Source organism: Panulirus ornatus, chromosome 51 (genome assembly GCF_036320965.1).
Source record: "Panulirus ornatus isolate Po-2019 chromosome 51, ASM3632096v1, whole genome shotgun sequence".
Taxonomy (NCBI): domain Eukaryota; kingdom Metazoa; phylum Arthropoda; class Malacostraca; order Decapoda; family Palinuridae; genus Panulirus; species Panulirus ornatus.
This window is the reverse complement of record NC_092274.1, coordinates 8,988,584-9,012,314: the sequence shown is the minus strand read 5'-3', so window position 1 is coordinate 9,012,314 and position 23,731 is coordinate 8,988,584. Positions and strand designations below refer to the sequence as shown.

The window sequence follows — 23,731 nt, the reverse complement described above, 5'->3', positions numbered from 1 at the left end:
ATAGTAACCCCTCATCCTCATGTATAGTGACGCCCTCATCCTCACTTATGGTGATCCACTCAACCTAGAGTATAGTTACCCCTCATCCTCACGTATGGTGACCCATCATCCTCATGTACAGTAACCCCTCATCCTCATGTATAGTAACCCCTCATCCTCATGTATGGTTACTCCTCATCCTCACGCATGGTGACTCCTCATCCTCATGTATGGTGTCCCCTCATCTTCACGTATGGCGATCCACTTAACCTCATAAATAGTTACCCTCATCCTCAAGTATGGTGACCCATCATCCTCATGTATGGTGACCTCTCATCCTCATGAATAGTGACCCTTAATCCTCATGTATAGTGACCCCTCATCCTCATGTATAGTGACCCCTCATCCTCATGTAGTGACCCTCTTACCCTCACGTATGATGACCCCTAATCCTAATGTATAGTGACCCCTCATCCCCATGTATGGCAACCCCCTTATCCACACGAATGGTGACCCCTAATCCTCAAGTATGGTAACCCCTCATCCTCAGTTCTGGTGATCTCACATCCTCATGTATAGTGACCACTAATCTTCACGTATAACCCCTTATCCTCACGTATGGTGACGCCTGATCATCATGCATGATGACTCTCCATCCTCATGCATAGTGACCCCTCATCCTCATGTATAGTGACTCCCCATCCTCATGCATAGTGACCCCTCATCCTCATGTATAGTGACTCCCCATCCTCATGCATAGTGACCCCTCATCCTCATGTATAGTGACTCCCCATCCTCATGCATAGTGACCCCTCATCCTCATGTATAGTGACTCCCCATCCTCATGCATAGTGACCCCTCATCCTCATGTATAGTGACTCCCCATCCTCATGCATAGTGACCCCTCATCCTCATGTATAGTGACTCCCCATCCTCATGCATAGTGACCCCTCATCCTCATGTATAGTGACTCCCCATCCTCATGCATAGTGACCCCTCATCCTCATGTATAGTGACTCCCCATCCTCATGCATAGTGACCCCTCATCCTCATGCATAGTGACTCCCCATCCTCATGTATAGTGACCCCTCATCCTCATGTATAGTGACCCCTCATCGTCATTTATGGTGACCCTCCTCATCCTCATGAATGGTGACACTATTCCTCAAGTATTGTGATCACCCTCATCCTCAAGTATGGTGGCTGCTTATCCTCATTTATAGTGACACTACTCATCTTCATATAAGGTGACATCCTCATGTATGGTGAACATTCATCCTCAAGTATGGTGACCCCAATCCTCAAGTATAGTGAACCCTCATTTTCACGTACGGTGACCCCTCATCCTTATGTATGGTGACCTATCATCCTCAATTATGGTGACCCATCATCCTCAATTATGGTGACCCATTATCTTCATGTATAGTGACCCTCATCCTTATGTATGGTGACCCTTCATCCTCATGTATAGTGACCACTCATTCTCACGTGTAGCGATCCCTCATCCACATGTATAGTGAACCCCCTCATCCTCAAGTTTGGTGACCCTTTCATCTTCATGTATGGTGACCCCCTCATCCTCACGAATGGTGACATAATTCCTCAAGTATTGTGACCCCTCATCCTCAAGTATGATGACCTCCTCATCCTCATGTATAGTGACACTACTCATCCTCATATAGGGTGACATCCTCACGTATGGTGAACATTCCTCAAATATGGTGACCCCAATCCTCAAGTATAGTGACCCCTCATCCTCACGTATGGTGAACCCTCATCCTTATGTATGGTGACCCATCATCCTCATGTATAGTGATCCTCATCCTTACGTATGGTGTCACCTCAACCTCTTGCATGGTGACCCCATACTCATGTATAGTGATCCGTCATGCGCATGTATAGAGACCACTCATTCTTACGTAGGATGACCGCTACATCCTCATGTATGGTGACCCTTCATCCTCATGTATGGTGACCTCTCTTCCTCAAGTATGGTGACCCCTATTCCTTATGGATAGTGACCCTTCAGTCTCATGTATATTGACCCCTCATCCTTACGTATGATCTACTCATACTCACGTATGGTGACCCATCATCCTCATATATGGTGACCCTTCATCCTTATGTATGATGACCCCTTTTATACTCACGTTATGTTGGCCCCATCCTCAAGTATTGTGGCCCCTTATCCTCACGTATGGTGACCTTTCATCCTCATATATGGTGACCCCTCATCCTCAAATATGGTGACCCCTGATTCTCGTTAATAATGACCTCTCATCCTCATGTATAGTGACCCCTCATCCTCACGTATGATGCTCCCTTCACCCTCACGTATGGTGACCCCTTATCCTCAAGTATCGTGACCCTTCATCCTCACGTATGGTGATCCCCCTCACCTTCACGTATGGTGACTCATCCACATGTATGGTGACCCTTCATCCTCACGTATGGTGACTCTCCTCATCCTAAAGTATGGTGACTGTTCATTCTCATGTGCAGTGAGCCCTGATCCTCATTTATGGTGAGCCCCCTCATCCTCACGTTTAATGACCCCTCATCCTCAAGTATGGTGACCCCCTCTCACCCTCATGTATAATGGCGCCTCATCCTCATGTATGGGGATTCCCTCATCCTCAAGTATGATGAGCATTTATCCTCACGTATGGTGACCCCATCTCCAATTATGGTGACCTTTCATCCTCACGTATGGTGACCCCTCATCCTCATGTAGTGACCCTCTTACCCTCATATAGTGAGAACCCACATCCTCATGTATAGTGACCCCCCTCATCCTCATGTATGATGACCCTTCATCCAAACGAATGGTGACCCCTAATCCTCGAATATGGTGACTCCTAATCCTCGAGTATGGTGACCTTCCTCTCCAAGTATGGTGACCCCTCATCCTCAAGTACAGCGACCCCTCATCCTCAAGCATGATGACCCGATTATCCTCACGTAAAATGAGCCCTCATCCTCATGTATAGTGACCCCTCATCTTTACGTATGATGACCCTTTCATCCTCTCGAATGGTGACCCCCTAATCCTCAAGTAGGTCGACCCCCTCATCCTCACGTATGGTGATCCCACCTCATCCTCAAGTATGGTGACTACCCTCATCATCACGTATGGTGACTAATCCTCACATATGGTGACCTCTTATCCTCATGTATAGTGATCCCATCCTCAAGTATAGTGACCCCTCATCCTCAAGTATAGTGTACCTCATCCTTACGTATGATGACCCCTTCATTCTCACGTATGGTGACCCATCATCCTCAAGTATGGTGACACACTCATCCTTACGTATAGTGACCCCTCATCCTCCTGTATAGTGACAACTCATCTTCACGTATGGTGACTCCCCTTTTCCTCATGTTTAGTGATCCTCTCATCCTCACGAGTGATGACCCCTTCATCCTCAAAGATGGTGACGCCTCATCCTCAAGTATGGTGACCCTTCATACTTATGTATAGTGACCCCTCATCCTCATGTTTAGTGACCCTAATCCTTACGTATGATGACCCCTTTATTCTCATGTATGGTAACCCCTCATCCTCAAGTATGGTGACTCTCATCCACACATATGATGACCCCTCATCCTTGTGTATGGTGACCTCACACCCTCAAGTATGGTGACTCCTCATCCTCATGTATAGTGACATCATCTTCATGTATAGTGACCTCTCATTCTTACGTATGATGACCCCTTCATCTTCAAGTATAGTGGCCCCCCATCCTCACGTATGGTAACCACTAATCCATGTATGATGACTCCTTATTCTCATGTATGGTGACTCACCTCATCACCAAGTATAGTGACCCTTCATCCTCATGTATAGTCACGTCCACATACTCAAGTATAGTGAACCCTCATCCTTATGTATGGTGACCCCTCCTCATCTTCAAGTATGGTGACCCCTCATCCTCAAGTATAGTGACTCCTCCCCCTCAAGTATAGTGACCATCTCATCCTCATGTATGGTGACCCCTCATCCTCAACATATGGTGACACTTATCCTCACGTATGGTGACCCTCATCTCAAGTATGGTGACCCCTTCATCCTCCATATGGTGACCCTCATCCTCAAGTATGGTGACCCCCTCATCCTCACTATGGTGATCCTTATCTCATGTATGGTGACCCCTCATCCTCACGTATGGTGACCCCTCATCTTCACGTATTGTGACCCCTTCATCCTCAAGTATGGTGACCCCTATCCTCAGTATGGTGACCCCTCATCCTCACGTATGATGACCCCCTCATCCTCACGTATGGTGACCCCTCATCCTCACGTATGTGACCCCTTCATCCTCATATGGTGACCCCTTCATCCTCACGTATGGTGACCCTCATCCTCACGTATGGTGACCCTGTCATCTCTCAAATATGGTGACCCTTCATCCTCACGTATGGTGACCCCTTCATCCTCACGTATGGTGACCCCTTTATCCTCCCGTATGGTGACCCCTTCATCCTCACGTATGGTGACCCTTCATCCTCACATATGGTGATCACTTATCCTCATGTATGGTGACCCCTTCATCCTCACGTATGGTGACCCCTTCATCCTCCCGTATGGTGACCCCTTCATCCTCACGTATGGTGACCCCTTCATCCTCTCGTATGGTGACCCCTTCATCCTCACGTATGGTGACCCCTTCATCCTCCCGTATGGTGACCCCTTCATCCTCACGTATGGTGACCCCTTCATCCTCCCGTATGGTGACCCCTTCATCCTCACGTATGGTGACCCCTTCATCCTCTCGTATGGTGACCCCTTCATCCTCACGTATGGTGACCCCTTCATCCTCCCGTACGGTGACCCCTTCATCCTCACGTATGGTGACCCCTTCATCCTCCCGTATGGTGACGCCTTCATCCTCACGTATGGTGACCCCTTCATCCTCCCGTATGGTGACCCCTTCATCCTCACGTATGGTGACCCCCTTCATCCTCCCGTATGGTGACCCCTTCAACCTCACGTATGGTGACCCCTTCATCCTCACGTATGGTGACCCCTTCATCCTCACGTATGGTGACCCCTTCATCCTCACGTATGGTGACAGCTTCATCCTCCCGTATGGTGACCCCTTCATCCTCACGTATGGTGACCCCTTCATCCTCCCGTATGGTGACCCCTTCATCCTCACGTATGGTGACCCCTTCATCCTCCCGTATGGTGACCCCTTCATCCTCACGTATGGTGACCCCTTCATCCTCTCGTATGGTGACCCCTTCATCCTCACGTATGGTGACCCCTTCATCCTCCCGTACGGTGACCCCTTCATCCTCACGTATGGTGACCCTTCATCCTCACGTATGGTGACCCCTTCATCCTCACATATGGTGACCACTTATCCTCACGTATGGTGACCCCTTCATCCTCCCGTATGGTGACGCCTTCATCCTCACGTGTGGTGACCCCTTCATCCTCACGTATGGTGACCCCTTCATCCTCACGTATGGTGACCCCTTCATCCTCCCGTACGGTGACCCCTTCATGCTCACGTATGGTGACCCCTTCATCCTCCCGTATGGTGACCCCTTCATCCTTACGCATGGTGACCCCTTCATCCTCACGTAAGGTGACCCCTTCATCCTCACGTATGGTGACCCCTCATCCTCAAGCATAATGACCATCCTCAAATACGGTGACCCCTCATCATCATGTATAGTGACCTCTTATCCTCACGTATAGTGACCCCCCTCATTCTCAATTATAGTGACCCTCATCCTCACGCATGGTGACCCGTCATCTTCAAATATTGTGATCCTCAACCTCATGTCTAATTTCCCCCCCCCCCCCATCATCCTCAAACATGGTGACCCCTACTCTTGAACCCCTTGTGACCTCTTCCCCTGACCCCTAGTGACCCCTCCCCTGCCCCCTAGTGACCCCTCCTCCTGACCCCTAGTGACCCCTCCTCCTAACCCCTAGTGACCCCTCCTCCTGACCCCTAGTGACCCTTCCCCCTGACCCCTAGTGACCCCTGCCCCTGACCCCTAGCGATCCCTGCCCCTGACCCCTAGTGACCCCTCCTCCTGACCCCTAGTGACCCCTCCCCCTGACCCCTACTGACCCCTGCCCCTGACCCCTAGTGACCCCTCCTCCTGACCCCTAGTGACCCCTCCTCCTGACCCCTAATGACCCCTCCCCCTGACCCCTAGAGACCTCTCCCCCTGACCCCTAGTGACCCCTCCTCCTGACCCCTAGTGACCTCTCCCCCTGACCCCTAGTGACCCCTGCCCCTGACCCCTAGCGATCCCTGCCCGTGACCCCTCCTCCTGACCCCTAGTGACCCCTCCTCCTGACCCCTAGTGACCCCTCCCCCTGACCCCTAGTGACCCCTCCTCCTGACCCCTAGTGACCCCTCCTCCTGACCCCTAGTGACCTCTCCCCCTGACCCCTAGTGACCCCTGCCGCTGACCCCTAGTGACCCCTCCTCCTGACCCCTAATGACCCCTCCTCCTGACCCCTAGTGACCCCTGCCCCTGACCCCTAGTGACCCCTCCTCCTGACCCCTAGTGACCCCTCCCCCTGACCCCTAGTGACCCCTCCCCCTGACCCCTAGTGACCCGTCTCCTTGACCCCTAGTGACCCCTCCTCCTAACCCCTAGTGACCCCTCCTCCTGACCCCTAGTGACCCCTCCTCCTGACCCCTAGTGACCCCTCCTCCTGACCCCTAGTGACCCCTCCCCCTGACCCCTAGTGACCCCTCCTCCTGACCCCTAGTGACCCCTCCTCCTGACCCCTAGTGACCCCTCCTCCTGACCCCTAGTTACCCCTCCCCCTGACCCCTAGTGACCCCTCCCCCTGACCCCTAGTGACCCCTCCCCCTGACCCCTAGTGACCTCTCCCCCTGACCCCTAGTGACCCCTCCTCCTGACCCCTAGTGACCCCTCCCCCTGACCCCTAGTGACCCCTCCCCCTGACCCCTAGTGACCTCTCCCCCTGACCCCTAGTGACCCCTCCCCCTGACCCCTAGTGACCCGTCTCCTTGACCCCTAGTGACCCCTCCTCCTGACCCCTAGTGACCCCTGCCCCTGACCCCTAGTGACCCCTCCTCCTGACCCCTAGTGACCCCTCCTCCTGACCCCTAGTGACCCCTGCCCCTGACCCCTTGTGACCCCTCCTCCTGACCCCTAGTGACCCTTCCCCCTGATCCCTAGTGACCCCTCCTCCTGACCCCTAGTGACCCCTGCCCCTGACCCCTTGTGACCCCTCCTCCTGAGCCCTAGTGACCCTTCCCCCTGACCCCTAGTGACCCCTCCTCCTGACCCCTAGTGACCCCTGCCCCTGACCCCTAGTGACCCCTTCCCCCTGACCCCTAGTGACCCCTGCCCCTGACCCCTTGTGACCCCTCCCCCTGACCCCTAGTGACCCCTTCCCCCTGACCCCTAGTGACCCCTGCCCCTGACCCCTTGTGACCCCTCCTCCTGACCCCTAGTGACCCCTCCTCCTGACCCCTAGTGATCCCTCCTCCTGACCCCTAGTGACCCCTCCTCCTAACCCTTAGTGACCCCTCCTCCTGACCCCTAGTGACCCCCTCCTCCTGACCCCTAGTAACCCCCTCCTCCTGACCCCTAGTGACCCCTCCCCCTGACCCCTAGTGACCCCCTCCTCCTTACCCCTAGTGACCCCTCCTCCTGACCCCTAGTGACCCCTCCTCCTGACCTCTAGTGACCCCTCCCCCTGACCCCTAGTGGCCCCTCCTCCTGACCCCTAGTGACCCCTCCTCCTAACCCCTAGTGACCCTTCCCCCTGACCCCTAGTGACCTGTGCCCCTGACCCCTGGTGACCTCCCCACAGGTGCCACGAGAAACAAGAGACGTGGGAGATCCGTCTGAACGCAGTGGACGCCCTGAACCACAAGTTGACCGCTCTGGACAAGAAGATCAACGCCATGACACGACTCGAGTTTAAGGTGGAGCAGGTGTCCGAGCGGGTGGAGGAGGTGAGTCTTGGAGGTGGAGCAGGTGTCGAAGCGGGTGGAGGAGGTGTGTCTTGGAGGTGGAGGAGGTGAGTCTTGGTGGTGGAGCAGGTGAGTCTTGGTGGTGGAGCAGGTGAGTCTTGGAGGTGGAGCAGGTGAGTCTTGGTGGTGGAGGAGGTGAGTCTTGGTGGTGGAGGAGGTGAGTCTTGGTGGTGGAGCAGGTGAGTCTTGGTGGTGGAGCAGGTGAGTCTTGGAGGTGGAGCAGGTGAGTCTTGGTGGTGGAGGAGGTGAGTCTTGGTGGTGGAGGAGGTGAGTCTTGGTGGTGGAGGAGGTGAGTCTTGGTGGTGGAGGAGGTGAGTCTTGGTGGTGGAGCAGGTGAGTCTTGGTGGTGGAGCAGGTGAGTCTTGGAGGTGGAGCAGGTGAGTCTTGGTGGTGGAGGAGGTGAGTCTTGGTGGTGGAGCAGGTGAGTCTTGGTGGTGGAGCAGGTGTGTCTTGGTGGTGGAGCAGGTGAGTCTTGGTGGTGGAGGAGGTGAGTCTTGGTGGTGGAGCAGGTGAGTCTTGGTGGTGGAGCAGGTGTGTCTTGGTGGTGGAGCAGGTGAGTCTTGGAGGTGGAGCAGGTGAGTCTTGGTGGTAGAGCAGGTGAGTCTTGGTGGTGGAGCAGGTGTGTCTTGGAGGTGGAGCAGGTGAGTCTTGGTGGTGGAGGAGGTGAGTCTTGGTGGTGGAGGAGGTGAGTCTTGGTGGTGGAGCAGGTGAGTCTTGGTGGTGGAGCAGGTGAGTCTTGGAGGTGGAGCAGGTGAGTCTTGGTGGTGGAGGAGGTGAGTCTTGGTGGTGGAGGAGGTGAGTCTTGGTGGTGGAGCAGGTGAGTCTTGGTGGTGGAGCAGGTGAGTCTTGGAGGTGGAGCAGGTGAGTCTTGGTGGTGGAGGAGGTGAGTCTTGGTGGTGGAGCAGGTGAGTCTTGGTGGTGGAGCAGGTGTGTCTTGGTGGTGGAGCAGGTGAGTCTTGGAGGTGGAGCAGGTGAGTCTTGGTGGTAGAGCAGGTGAGTCTTGGTGGTGGAGCAGGTGAGTCTTGGAGGTGGAGCAGGTGAGTCTTGGTGGTGGAGGAGGTGAGTCTTGGTGGTGGAGGAGGTGAGTCTTGGTGGTGGAGCAGGTGAGTCTTGGTGGTGGAGCAGGTGAGTCTTGGAGGTGGAGCAGGTGAGTCTTGGTGGTGGAGGAGGTGAGTCTTGGTGGTGGAGCAGGTGAATCTTGGTGGTGGAGCAGGTGAGTCTTGGTGGTGGAGCAGGTGAGTCTTGGAGGTGGAGCAGGTGAGTCTTGGTGGTGGAGCAGGTGAGTCTTGGTGGTGGAGCAGGTGAGTCTTGGTGGTGGAGCAGGTGAGTCTTGGTGGTGGAGGAGGTGAGTCTTGGTGGTGGAGGAGGTGAGTCTTGGTGGTGGAGCAGGTGAGTCTTGGTGGTGGAGCAGGTGAGTCTTGGTGGTGGAGGAGGTGAGTCTTGGTGGTGGAGCAGGTGAGTCTTGGTGGTGGAGCAGGTGAGTCTTGGTGGTGGAGGAGGTGAGTCTTGGTGGTGGAGCAGGTGAGTCTTGGTGGTGGAGCAGGTGAGTCTTTGTGGTGGAGAAGGTAAGTGTTGGGGTGGAGCAGGTGTCAGGAATGGTGATGGTGAGTGTTTGAGATGTTAACGGGTAGAGGGGATGAGTGTTGGAGGTCTTAACTGGTGGAGGAGGTGAGTGTTGGTGATAATAACTAGTGGAGGAGGTAAGTGGTGGAGGTGGTAACCAGTAACTCTAGAGATAAGAAAACAAGAATAGTAGAGAGGCTAGAGACCTCATCATTACCAACAATTAGGCTAGAGACCTCATCATTACCAACAATAAGGCTAGAGACCTCATCATTACCAACAATAAGGCTAGAGACCTCATCATTACGAACAATAAGGCTAGAGACCTCATCATTACGAACAATAAGGTTAGAGACCTCATCATTACCAACAATAAGGTTAGAGACCTCATCATTACCAACAATAAGGCTAGAGACCTCATCATCACCAACAATTAGGCTAGAGACCTCATCATTACCAACAATAAGGCTAGAGACCTCATCATTACCAACAATAAGGCTAGAGACCTCATCATTACCAACAATAAGGCTAGAGACCTCATCATTACCAACAATAAGGCTAGAGACCTCATCATTACCAACAATAAGGTTAGAGACCTCATCATTACCAACAATAAGGCTAGAGACCTCATCATTACCAACAATAAGGCTAGAGACCTCATCATTACCAACAATAAGGTTAGAGAACTCATCATTACCAACAATGAAGCTAGAGACCCCATCATTACCAACAATAAGGTTAGAGACCTCATCATTACCAACAATAAGGCTAGAGACCTCATCATTACCAACAATAAGGTTAGAGACCTCATCATTACCAACAATAAGGTTAGAGACCTCATCATTACCAACAATAAGGTTAGAGACCTCATCATTACCAACAATAAGGCTAGAGACCTCATCATTACCAACAATAAGGTTAGAGAACTCATCATTACCAACAGTGAAGCTAGAGACCCCATCATTACCAACAATAAGGTTAGAGACCTCATCATTACCAACAATAAGGCTAGAGACCTCATCATTACCAACAATAAGGCTAGAGACCTCATCATTACCAACAATAAGGCTAGAGACCTCATCATTACCAACAATAAGGCTAGAGACCTCATCATTACCAACAATAAGGCTAGAGACCTCATCATTACCAACAATAAGGTTAGAGAACTCATCATTACCAACAATGAAGCTAGAGACCCCATCATTACCAACAATAAGGCTAGAGACCTCATCATTACCAACAATAAGGTTAGAGACCTCATCATTACCAACAATAAGGCTAGAGACCTCATCATTACCAACAATAAGGCTAGAAACCTCATCATTACCAACAATAAGGTTAGAGACCTCATGATTACCAACAATAAGGCTACAGACCTCATCATTACCAACAATAAGGCTAGAGACCTCATCATTACCAATAATAAGGCTAGAGACCTCATCATTGCCAACAATAAGGCTAGAGACCTCATCATTACCAACAATAAGGTTAGAGACCCCATCATTAAAAACAAGGCTAGAGACCTCATCATTACCAACAATAAGGTTAGAGACCTCATCATTACCAACAATAAGGCTAGAGACCTCATCATTACCAACAATAAGGCTAGAGACCTCATCATTACCAACAATAAGGCTAGAGACCTCATCATTACCAACAATAAGGCTAGAGACCTCATCATTACCAACAATAAGGCTAGAGACCTCATCATTACCAACAATAAGGTTAGAGACCTCATCATTACCAACAATAAGGCTACAGACCTCATCATTACCAACAATAAGGTTAGAGACCTCATGATTACCAACAATAAGGCTACAGACCTCATCATTACCAACAATAAGGCTAGAGACCTCATCATTACCAACAATAAGGTTAGAGACCTCATCATTACCAACAATAAGGCTACAGACCTCATCATTACCAACAATAAGGCTAGAGACCTCATCATTACCAACAATAAGGCTACAGACCTCATCATTACCAACAATAAGGCTAGAGACCTCATCATTACCAACAATAAGGCTACAGACCTCATCATTACCAACAATAAGGCTAGAGACCTCATCATTACCAACAATAAGGTTAGAGACCTCATCATTACCAACAATAAGGCTAGAGACCTCATCATTACCAACAATAAGGCTAGAGACCTCATCATTACCAACAATAAGGCTAGAGACCTCATCATTACCAACAATAAGGCTAGAGACCACGTCATTACCAACAATAAGGCTAGAGACCTCATCATTACCAACAATAAGGCTAGAGACCTCATCATTACCAACAATAAGGCTAGAGACCTCATCATTACCAACAATAAGGCTAGAGACCTCATCATTACCAACAGTAAGGCTAGAGACCTCATCATTACCAACAATAAGGCTAGAGACCCCATCATTGCCAACAATAAGGTTAGAGACCTCATCATTACCAACAATAAGGCTAGAGACCTCATCATTGCCAACAATAAGGCTAAAGACCTCATCATTGCCAACAATAAGGCTAGAGACCTCATCATTACCAACAATAAGGCTAGAGACCTCATCATTACCAACAATAAGGCTAGAGACCTCATCATTACCAACAATAAGGTTAGAGACCTCATCATTATCAACAATAAGGCTAGAGACCTCATCATTACCAACAATAAGGTTAGAGACCTCATCATTACCAACAATAAGGCTAGAGACCTCATCATTACCAACAATAAGGCTAGAGACCTCATCATTACCAACAATAAGGCTAGAGACCTCATCATTACCAACAATAAGGCTAGAGACTTCATCGATTACCAACAATAAGCTAGAGACCTCATGATTACCAACAAAAAGGCTAGAGACCCTCATCATTACCAACAATAAGGTTAGAGGCCTCATCATTACCAACAATAAGGCTAGAGACCTCATCATTACCAACAATAAGGTTAGAGACCTCATCATTACCAACAATAAGGCTAGAGACCTCATCATTACCAACAATAAGGTTAGAGACCTCATCATTACCAACAATATGGCTAGAGACCTCATCATTACCAACAATAAGGTTAGAGACCTCATTATTATCAACAATCAGGTTAGAGACCTCATCATTACCAACAATAAGGTTAGAGACCTCATTATTATCAACAATAAGGCTAGAGACTTCATCATTACCAACAATAAGGCTAGAGACCTCATCATTACCAACAATAAGGCTAGAGACCTCATCATTACCAACAATAAGGTTAGAGACCTCATCATTACCAACAATAAGGCTAGAGACCTCATCATTACCAACAATAAGGCTAGAGATCTCATCATTACCAACAATAAGGCTAGAGACATCATTGCCAACAATAAGGCTAGAGACCTCATTATTATCAACAATAAGGTTAGAGACCCCATCATTAAAAACAATAAGGTTAGAGACCTCATCATTACCAACAATAAGGCTAGAGACCTCATCATTACCAACAATAAGGCTAGAGACCTCATCATTACCAACAATAAGGCTAGAGACCTCATCATTACCAACAATAAGGCTAGAGACCTCATCATTACCAACAATAAGGCTAGAGACCTCATCATTACCAACAATAAGGCTAGAGACCTCATCATTACCAACAATAAGGTTAGAGACCTCATCATTACCAACAATAAGGTTAGAGAACTCATCATTACCAACAATAAGGCTAGAGACCTCATCATTACCAACAATAAGGCTAGAGACCACATCATTACCAACAATAAGGTTAGAGACCTCATCATTACCAACAATAAGGCTAGAGATCTCATCATTACCAACAATAAGGTTAGAGACATCATTGCCAACAATAAGGCTAGAGACCTCATTATTATCAACAATAAGGTTAGAGACCCCATCATTAAAAACAATAAGTCTAGAGACCTCATCATTACCAACAATAAGGCTAGAGACCTCATCATTACCAACAATAAGGGTAGAGACCTCATCTTTACCAACAATAAGGCTAGAGACCTCATCATTACCAACAATAAGACTAGAGACCTCATCATTGCCAACAATAAGGCTAGAGACCTCATCATTACCAACAATAAGGTTAGAGACCCCATCATTAAAAACAAGGTTAGAGACCTCATCATTACCAACAATAAGGTTAGAGACCTCATCATTAAAAACAATAAGGTTAGAGACCTCCTCATTACCAACAATAAGGCTAGAGACCTCATCATTACCAACAATAAGGTTAGAGACCCCATCATTAAAGAGAATAAGGTTAGAGACCTCATCATTACCATCAATAAGGTTAGAGACCCCATCATTAAAAACAATAAGGTTAGAGACCTCATCATTACCAACAATAAGGCTAGAGACCTCATCATTACCAACAATAAGGCTAGAGACCCCATCATTAAAAACAATAAGGTTAGAGACCTCATCATTAAAAACAATAAGGTTAGAGACCTCATCATTACCAACAATAAGGCTAGAGACCCCATCATTAAAAACAATAAGGTTAGAGACCCCATCATTAAAAACAATAAGGTTAGAGACCTCATCATTACCAACAATAAGGCTAGAGACCTCATCATTACCAACAATAAGGTTAGAGACCTCATCATTAAAAACAATAAGGTTAGAGACCTCATCATTAAAAACAATAAGGCTAGAGACCTCATCATTAAAAACAATAAGGTTAGAGACCTCATCATTAAAAACAATAAGGTTAGAGACCTCATCATTAAAAACAATAAGGTTAGAGACCTCATCATTACCAACAATAAGGCTAGAGACCCCATCATTAAAAACAATAAGGTTAGAGACCTCATCATTACCAACAATAAGGCTAGAGACCCCATCATTAAAAACAATAAGGTTAGAGACCTCCTCATTAAAAACAATAAGGTTAGAGACCTCATCATTAAAAACAATAAGGTTAGAGACCTCATCATTACCAACAATAAGGCTAGAGACCCCATCATTAAAAACAATAAGGTTAGAGACCTCATCATTACCAACAATAAGGCTAGAGACCCCATCATTAAAAACAATAAGGTTAGAGACCTCATCATTACCATTGACTTCTCCAAAACAGATGGAATTTCCCATCCTTCCCACCTACAGGTCGACTCTACAGTCATCTCTCCCATCCTTCCCACCTACAGGTCGACTCTACAGTCATCTCTCCCATCCTTCCCACCTACAGGTCGACTCTACAGTCATCTCTCCCATCCTTCCCACCTACAGGTCGACTCTACAGTCATCTCTCCCATCCTTCCCACCTACAGGTCGACTCTACAGTCAACTGGGTCAAGAAGCAGATGAACTCGCCCGAGGCGCCCATCATCAGGGAGTTCGCAGGTCGAGGCGTCCTCAGTTCCCTCGTCCAGATCGAACAGAAACTTGACAACATGACCTCGAGGTTACCCAGGGAGGAACCTCCTACTGTACAACACAACTCCTACCACAGGCCTAGGGTAAGGTGCACGGCTCTAGGGTAAGGTAGTACTAGGGTAGGGTGGTCCTAGGGTAAGGTGCACGGCTCTAGGGTAAGGTAGTACTAGGGTAGGGTGGTCCTGGGGTAGGGTGGTCCTAGGGTAGGATAGTACTAGGGTAGGGTAGTACTAGGGTAGGACAGACCTGAGGAAGGGTAGTCCTAGGGTAGGGCAGTCCTAGGGTAGGGTGGTCCTAGGGTAGGACAGACCTAAGGGAGGGTAGTCCTAGGGTAAGGTGGTCCTAGGGTAGGACAGACCTGAGGAAGGGTAGTCCTAGGGTGGGGTAGTTCTAAGGTGAAGCAGTCTTACAGTAGGCTGGTCCTGCGATGGGGCAGCCTTAGGGTAAGGTAGTCCTAGGGTAGGGCAGTCCTAAGGTAAGGGAGTCCTAGGGTAGGGCATTCCTAGGGTAGGGTGGTCCTGGGGTAGGGTGGTCCTGGGGTAGGGTAGCCCTGGGGTAGGGTGTTTCTAGCGTAGGGTAGTCCTAGTATATGGTAGCCCTAATATAAGGTAGTCCTAGTATAGGGTAATCCTAGGGTAAGGTAGTACAACCCAGTTCCTACCAGAGGCTTAAGGTCGGTAGCCCCAAGCTAGGGTAGTCCTAGGGTATGGTAATCCTAGGGTAGGGTAATCCTAGGGTAGGGTAATCCTAGGGTAGGGTAATCCTAGGGTAGTCCAAAGGGGAGGGGTAGCCTTAGGCTAAGGTAGTACTAGGATAAGGTACTCATTAGCAAGGGCAGTTCTAGGCTAGGTACTGCCAGGGTAGCCAGCCCTAGGCAAGGTAGCCCCAGTTAAGATAGCCCTAGTCTAGGTAGTCACAGGCTGGGTAGTCCTAGCCCAGGTAGCCTAAGGTTAGGTAGCCCCACGATAGGTAGTACCAGGCTAAGTAGTCCAAGGCTAGGTAGCCACATGCTAGGTAGTCCCAGGCTAAGTGGTCCCAGGCTAAGTGGTCCCAGGCTAAGTAGTCCCAGGCTAAGTAGTCCCAGGCTAGTTATCCCAGGACTTGTAGTCTAGGCTAGGAAGCCAAAGGCTATGTAGTTCCAGACGAGGTAGCCTTAGAACAAGTAGCTCTCGGTTATGTGCCTCCAGGTTATATAGCCTCAGGATATTTAGCCAAAGGCTAGGTAGCCCAAGCTAGGTAGTCCCAGGCTAGGTAGTTGTAGTCTAATTAGTCCCAGGCTATGTACCCTCAGGCTAGGTACCACAAGGCTAGGAAGTCTAAAGCTAGGGAGTCCCAGCTTAGGTAGCCCTAAGCTAGGTAGTCCCACTTGTTTTGCCTACATCAAGATAATTGGCTTCCTATCCTTGTTATTTCAAGCACAAAAATTTTGCTTTCCTAGGGTCTCTTGAAGCCAATACAATCTCTCTTAGTATGATACCCTCCATCATCACCATGGCATCATGTGCAAACATTACCCTCCATCATCACTATGGCATCATCAGCAAACATTACCCTCCATCATCACTATGGCATCATGTGCAAACATTACCCTCTATCATCACTATGGCATCATGTGGAAACATTACCCTCCATCATCACTATGGCATCATGTGCAAACATTACCCTCTATCATCACTATGGCATCATGTGGAAACATTACCCTCCATCATCACTATGGCATCATGTGCAAACATTACCCTCCATCATCACCATGGCATCATCAGCAAACATTACCCTCCATCATCACTATGGCATCATGTGCAAACATTACCCTCCATCATCACTATGGCATCATGTGCAAACATTACCCTCCTTCATCATTATGGCATCATGTGCAAACATTACCCTCCATCATCACTATGGCATCATCAGCAAACATTACCCTCCCTCATCACCATGGCATCATCAGCAAACATTACCCTCCATCATCACTATGGCATCATGTGCAAACATTACCCTCCATCATCACTATGGCATCATGTGCAAACATTACCCTCCATCATCACTATGGCATCATGTGCAAACATTACCCTCCATCATCACCATGGCATCATCAGCAAACATTACCCTCCATCATCACTATGGCATCATGTGCAAACATTACCCTCCTTCATCATTATGGCATCATGTGCAAACATTACCCTCCATCATCACTATGGCATCATCAGCAAACATTACCCTCCCTCATCACCATGGCATCATCAGCAAACATTACCCTCCATCATCACTATGGCATCATGTGCAAACATTACCCTCCATCATCACTATGGCATCATGTGCAAACATTACCCTCCATCATCACTATGGCATCATGTGCAAACATTACCCTCCCTCATCACCATGGCATCATCAGCAAACATTACCCTCCATCATCACTATGGCATCATGTGCAAACATTACCCTCCTTCATCATTATGGCATCATGTGCAAACATTACCCTCCATCATCACTATGGCATCATCAGCAAACATGTCTAGACAGTTGATGTGTTCACCTGGAGGTGTTGTGTTCCCTCGTGCAGCAAGTGTTGGGTCCGAGGTTCCGGCAGGTCCGGCCCACAGTGGAGGCAGAACCAGGCATCATCTTCACTACGGCATATGACGGTAAGATCTGGCTCATCCCCTCCTGTCATTTCTCCCCTTACTTAACAATTTAGTACCTTCCCTCAAATTTACTGTAGAAAATGAAAATAATGGTATGTTACCATTTTTAGATTGCATGATCTATAGGCAAGGAAACAAGTTTAGCATATACAGAAAACCCACCAATGTGTGCTCATATGTACATCATTACTTATTTCAACATGACAGAGTTAAATTATCATCATTTCAATCTACGTTCCTTAGGGCATTACGTATTTGCAGTCCAGTGTATGTTGATGATGAGTTTGGGAAGATGCATTCTATTGAATATAAGTTAAAGTACCCTAGATCTTTCATTGATAAATTCCTTAAGTAAGCAAAGAAATCATTTTATAGAGTTGAACCCAAACCTCCCATTGACACCAAGAATCTTTTAGTTCTCCCCTTTAATGATAATTTTACTTTACTTCCCATGTTGTTTAAATCCTTTCATGTAAATGTTGCCTTCAGCAACAGTATATACTATAAAGAATATCTTAATCAGGAACTCACCAGAAAATTCTCTTGGATGCATTTATAAAGTGCCATGTAGAAATTGTGATAAGTTTTATGTTGGGCAGACTGGTAAGGATCTTTCTGTTAGACTTAAGCAACATAAATATAGTATAAGAACGGGACAAGAATCAAATGCCTTGTTTAATCACGTTAAAAACTATGATCATTGTATTGACTGGAGTAATGCCAACTCAGTTATCAACTCTCACTCCATTACCACGAGAGATATCATTGAATCTTCTATTATTAAATACACAATGAATTATAACCTTAATATTAGTGAAGGTCTATAGAAATTGGATAGCTTTATTGTTGATAAAATTTGTAAACAATTCCCCCTCTTATCTACATAATAAGTTTCTGTCTTGGACAATCACTTGTTTACCAAATGGCGTCCAAGATACGTCTCTTCGTTGTATATCAGCTGACTTATATTTCTTTCTCGTATCTCCCATGATGAAGTGATTATTACACGAAAGTGCACTTAGGAATTTATCGTGTTTCATTTTCCTCGTGGAATAATAGGAATACACTTGGTCACGCGCAAAATTGTGATCCTTTCCGTACATAAACATACGCAGACATATACATGTATAAACATGTACATATCCATACTTGCTGCCTTCATCCATTCCCGTCGCCATCCCGCCACACACGAAACAGTATTCCTCCTCCCCCCCCCCCCCCCCCGCCCCCCGCCCCGCTCTGCAACGAGGCAGCGCCAGGAACAGACAAAAAAAAAAGGCAACATTCGTTCACACTCAGTCTCAAGCTGTCATGTGTAATGCACCGAAACCACAGCTCCCTTTCCACATCCAGGCCCCTCATAGTTTATCCCAGAAGTTTCACATACCCTGGTTCAATCCATTGACAGCACGTCGACCCCGGTATACCACATCGTTCCAATTCATTCTACTCCTTGCACGCCTTTCACCCTCCTGTATGCTCAGGCCCCGATCGCTCAAAATCTTACTCACTTCATCCTTCCACATCCAATTTGGTCTCCTGCTTCTCCTTCTTCCCTCCACCTCTGACACATATATCCTCTTTGTCAATCTTTCCTCATTCATTCTCTCCATGTGTCCAAACCATTTCAATACACCCTCTTCTGCTCTCTCAACCACACTCTTTGTATTTCCACTCGTCTCGCTTAACCTTACATTACTCACGCAATCAAACCACCTCACACCACATATAGTCCTCAAACATTTCATTTCCAACATATCCACCCTCCTCCGCACAACCCTATCTATAGCCCATGAATCGCAACTATATAACATTGTTGGAACCACTATGCCTTCAAAAATATACCCATTTTTGCTTTCCGAGATAACGTTCTCGCCTTCCACATATTCTCCAACGCTCCCAGAACCTTCGCCCCCTCCCCCTCCCAGTGACTCACTTTCGCTTCCATGGTTCCATCTGCTGCTAAGTCCACATCCAGACTTCTAAAACACTTCACTTCCTCCAGTTGTTTTCCATTCAAATTTACCTTCCAATTAACTTGTCCCTTATTCCTATAGAACCTAATAACCTTGTTCTTATTCACATCTCTCAAATTTCTTTCACACACTTTACCAAACTCAGCCTTTGACTTCTGCAGTTTCTCACTCGAATCAGCCACCAGCGGTGTATCGTCAGCGAACAACAACTGACTCACCTCCCAAGCTCTCATCCAGAACAGACTGCATACTTGCCCCTCTCTCCAAAACTCTTACCATCACCTCCCTAACCACCCCACCCATTAACAATGTAAACAACCATGGAGACATCACGTACCACTGCCGCAAACCGACATTCACTGGAAACCAATCACTTTCCTCTCTTCCTACTCGTACACATAACTTACATCCATGGTATAAACTTTTCACTACTTCTAGCAACTTACCTCCCACACCATATATTCTTAATACCTTCCACAGAGCATCTCTATCAACTCTATCATATGCCTTCTCCAGATCCATAAATGCTACATACAAATCCATCTGTTTTTCTAAGTATTTCTCACATACATTCTTCAAAGCAAACACCTGATCCACACATCCTCTACCACTTCTGAAACCACACTGCTCTTCCCCAATCTGATGCTCTGTACATGCCTTCACCCTCTCAATCAATACCCTCCCATATAATTTCCCAGGAATACTCAACAAACTTATACCTCTGTAATTTAAACAGTCACCTTTAATCCCTTTGCCTTTGTACAATGGCACTATGCATGCGTTCCGCCAATCCTCAGGCACTTCACCATGATCCATACATACAATGAATATCCTTACCAACCAATCAACAACACAGTCACCCCCTTTTTTATACTTATTCCACTGCAATACCATCCAAACCCGCCACCTTGCCGGCTTTCATCTTCCGCAAAGCTTTCACTACCTCTTCTTTGTTTACCAAATCATTCTCCCTGACCCTCTCACTTGTACAATGGCACTATGCAAGCATTCTGCCAATCCTCAGGCACCTCACCATGAGTCATACATACATTAGATAACCTTACCAACCAGTCAACAATACAGTCACCCCCTTTTTTAATAGATTCCACTGCAATACCATCCAAACCTGCTGCCTTGCCGGCTTTCATCTTCCGCAAAGCTTTTACTACCTCTTCTCTGTTTACCAAATTATTCACCCTAACCCTCTCACTTTGCACACCACCTCGACCAAAACACCCTATATCTGCCACTCTATCATCAAACACATTCAACAAACCTTCAAAATACTCATTCAATCTCCTTCTCACATCACCACTACTTGTTATCACCTCCCCATTAGCCCCCTTCACTGAAGTTCCCATTTGCTCCCTTGTCTTACGCACTTTATTTACCTCCTTCTAAAACATCTTTTCATTCTCCCTAAAATTTAATGATACTCTCTCACCCCAACTCTCATTTGCCCTCTTTTTCACCTCTTGCACCTTTCTCTTGACCTCCTGCCTCTTTCTTTTATACATCTCCTAGTCATTTGCACTACTTCCCTGCAAAAATCGCCCAAATGCCTCTCTCTTCCCTTTCATTAACAATCTTACTTCTTCATCCCACCACTCACTACCCTTTCTAATCTGCCCACCTCCCACGCTTCTCATGCCACAAGCATCTTTTGCGCAAGCCATCACTGCTTCCCTAAATACATACTATTCCTCTCCCACTCCCCTTGCGTCCTTTGCTCTTACCTTTTTCCATTCTGCACTCAATCTCTCCTGGTACTTCCTTACACAAGGCTCCTTCCCAAGCTCACTTACTCTCACCACTCTCTTCACCCCAACATTCTTTCTTCTTTTCTGAAAACCCATACAAATCTTCACCTTCGCCTCCACAAGATAGTGATCAGACATCCCTCCAGTTGCACCTCTCAGCACATTAACATCCAAAAGTCTCTCTTTCACACGCCTGTCAATTAACACGTAATCCAATAACGCTCTCTGGCCATCTCTCTTACTCACTTACGTAACCATATGCATATATCTCTTTCCAAACCAGATATATATATATATATATATATATATATATATATATATATATATATATATATATATATATATATATATATATATATATATATATATATATATATATATATATATATATATATATATATATTATATATATATATATATATATATATATATATATATTATGCCACCGGCCCATCAACAGCCACACACAGTCTTGTCATCCTTGGATAAATCTTTTCCAAAGTTTCGTTGTTGTCTTGATGTAGTGTGTGAGTGACCGATGCTTTCTGTTTCCACTCCCTCTCCCTCCTCTCCTGGCCACCTGGAACGTCCCCTCCCCTCTTTCCTCCCCTCTTTCCTCCCCTCTGTCCTCCCCTCCCCAGAGTCAGGAAGCTGCCAGCTGCACCCCAGAGACGCACGTAGACTGCAGGACGTGAGCGCCAAGGTCGACCTTCTGTACGACCGTCTGACGGACCCGGAGTATGAGTACGACTACTTCATCAGTAAGTATGGAGGGAGGACCAGCAGCCCCCTACCTGCAGCCCCCACCCGGAGTATGAGTACGACTACTTCATCAGTAAGTATGGAGGGAGGACCAGCAGCCCCCAGCCCCCACCCGGAGTATGAGTACGACTACTTCATCAGTAAGTATGGAGGACCAGCACCCCCAGCCCCCACCCGGAGTATGAGTACGACTACTTCATCAGTAAGTATGGAGGGAGGACCAGCAGCCCTACCCACCCGGAGTATGAGTACGACTACTTCATCAGTAAGTATGGGAGGGAGGACCAGCAGGCCCCTACCTCAGCGCCCCACCCGGAGTTATGATACGACTACTTCATCAGTAAGTATGGAGGGAGGACCAGCAGGCCCCTACCTGCAGCCCCATGCCCCACACCCGAGTATGAGTACGACTACTTCATCAGTAAGTATGGAGGGAGGACCAGCAGCCCCTACCTGCAGAGCCCCCACACCCGGAGTATGATACGACTACTTCCATCATAAGTAAGAGGGAGGGACCCATCAGAGCCTACCCTAAACCTGCAGCCCCCGCGCCCCACCCGGAGTATGAGTACGACTAAACTATCATCAGTAAGTATGGAGGACCACCAGCAGCAGCCCCCTACCTGCGCCCCCACCCGAAGTATGAGTACGACTACTTCATCAGTAAGTATGGAGGAGGACCAGCAGACCCCCTACCTGCAGCTCCCCCGGAGTAAAAGAGTACGACATCTTCATCAGTAAGTATGGAGGGAGGACAGCAGCCCCGCAAACCTGCAGCCCCAACCCGGAGTATGAGTACGACTACGTCATCAGTAAAGTATGGAGGGAGGACCATCAGCCCCCTACCTGCAGCCCCCAGCCCCACACCACGCCGGAGTATGAGTACGACTAATTACTCAGTAAGTATGGAGGGAGGACCGGCACCCCCTACCTGCAGCCAGAAACACCAGCCCCCACCTGGGAGTATGAGTACGACTACTTCATCAGTAAGTATGGAGGGAGGAGCAGCCCTCACCTGCAGCCCCCAGCCCCCACACACTGATGTGGAGGACCAGCCTCCTACCCCACCTGCAGCCCCCTGCCCCAGCCACACATCTGATGTGGAACCAGCCCCTACCTGCAGCCCCCTGCCCTCAGCACACACTGATGTGGAGGAGCAGCCCCCACCTGCAGCCCCCTGCCCCCAGCACTCATAGATATGGAGGACCAGCCCCCACCTGCAGCCCCCTGCCCCTAGCACACACAGATGTGGAGGACCAGCCTCCACCTGCAGCCCCCTGCCCCCAGCACGCATAGATATGGAGGACCAGCCCCCCACCTGCAGCCCCCTGCCCCCAGCACATACAGATGTGGAGGACCAGCCCCCATCTGCAGCCCCCTGCCCCCAACACACACAGATGTGGAGGAACAGCCCTTACCTGCAGCCCCCTGCCCCCAGCACACACTGATGTGGAGGAGCAGACCCCACCCGCAGACCTCTCCTCTTAGCACATACAGATATGGAGGAGCAGCCCTCACCCACCTGCAGCCCTCTGCCCCAGCACACATAGATATGGAGGAGCAGCCCCCACCTGCAGCCCTCTGCCCCCAGCACACACTGATGTGGAGGACCAGCCCCCACCTGCAGCCCTCTGCCCCCAGCACACATAGATATGGAGGAGCAGCCCCCACCTGCAGCGCTCTGCCCCAGCACACACAGATATAGAGGAGCA

General features: G+C 48.2%; 1 protein-coding gene across 1 annotated transcript in view; it reads left to right on the top strand.

Moving 5' to 3' along the window:
* The window catches only part of LOC139764926 (uncharacterized), a 90,309-nt gene that overhangs the window by 9,633 nt on the left and 56,945 nt on the right, over nucleotides 1-23,731 (top strand). Inside the window, exons 2-5 of the mRNA XM_071692005.1 lie at nucleotides 7,799-7,943; nucleotides 14,774-14,962; nucleotides 17,440-17,521; nucleotides 21,899-22,018. Of these exons, the coding sequence (XP_071548106.1) occupies nucleotides 7,799-7,943; nucleotides 14,774-14,962; nucleotides 17,440-17,521; nucleotides 21,899-22,018 (536 nt within the window). The remainder of the gene's footprint in view (nucleotides 1-7,798; nucleotides 7,944-14,773; nucleotides 14,963-17,439; nucleotides 17,522-21,898; nucleotides 22,019-23,731) is intronic.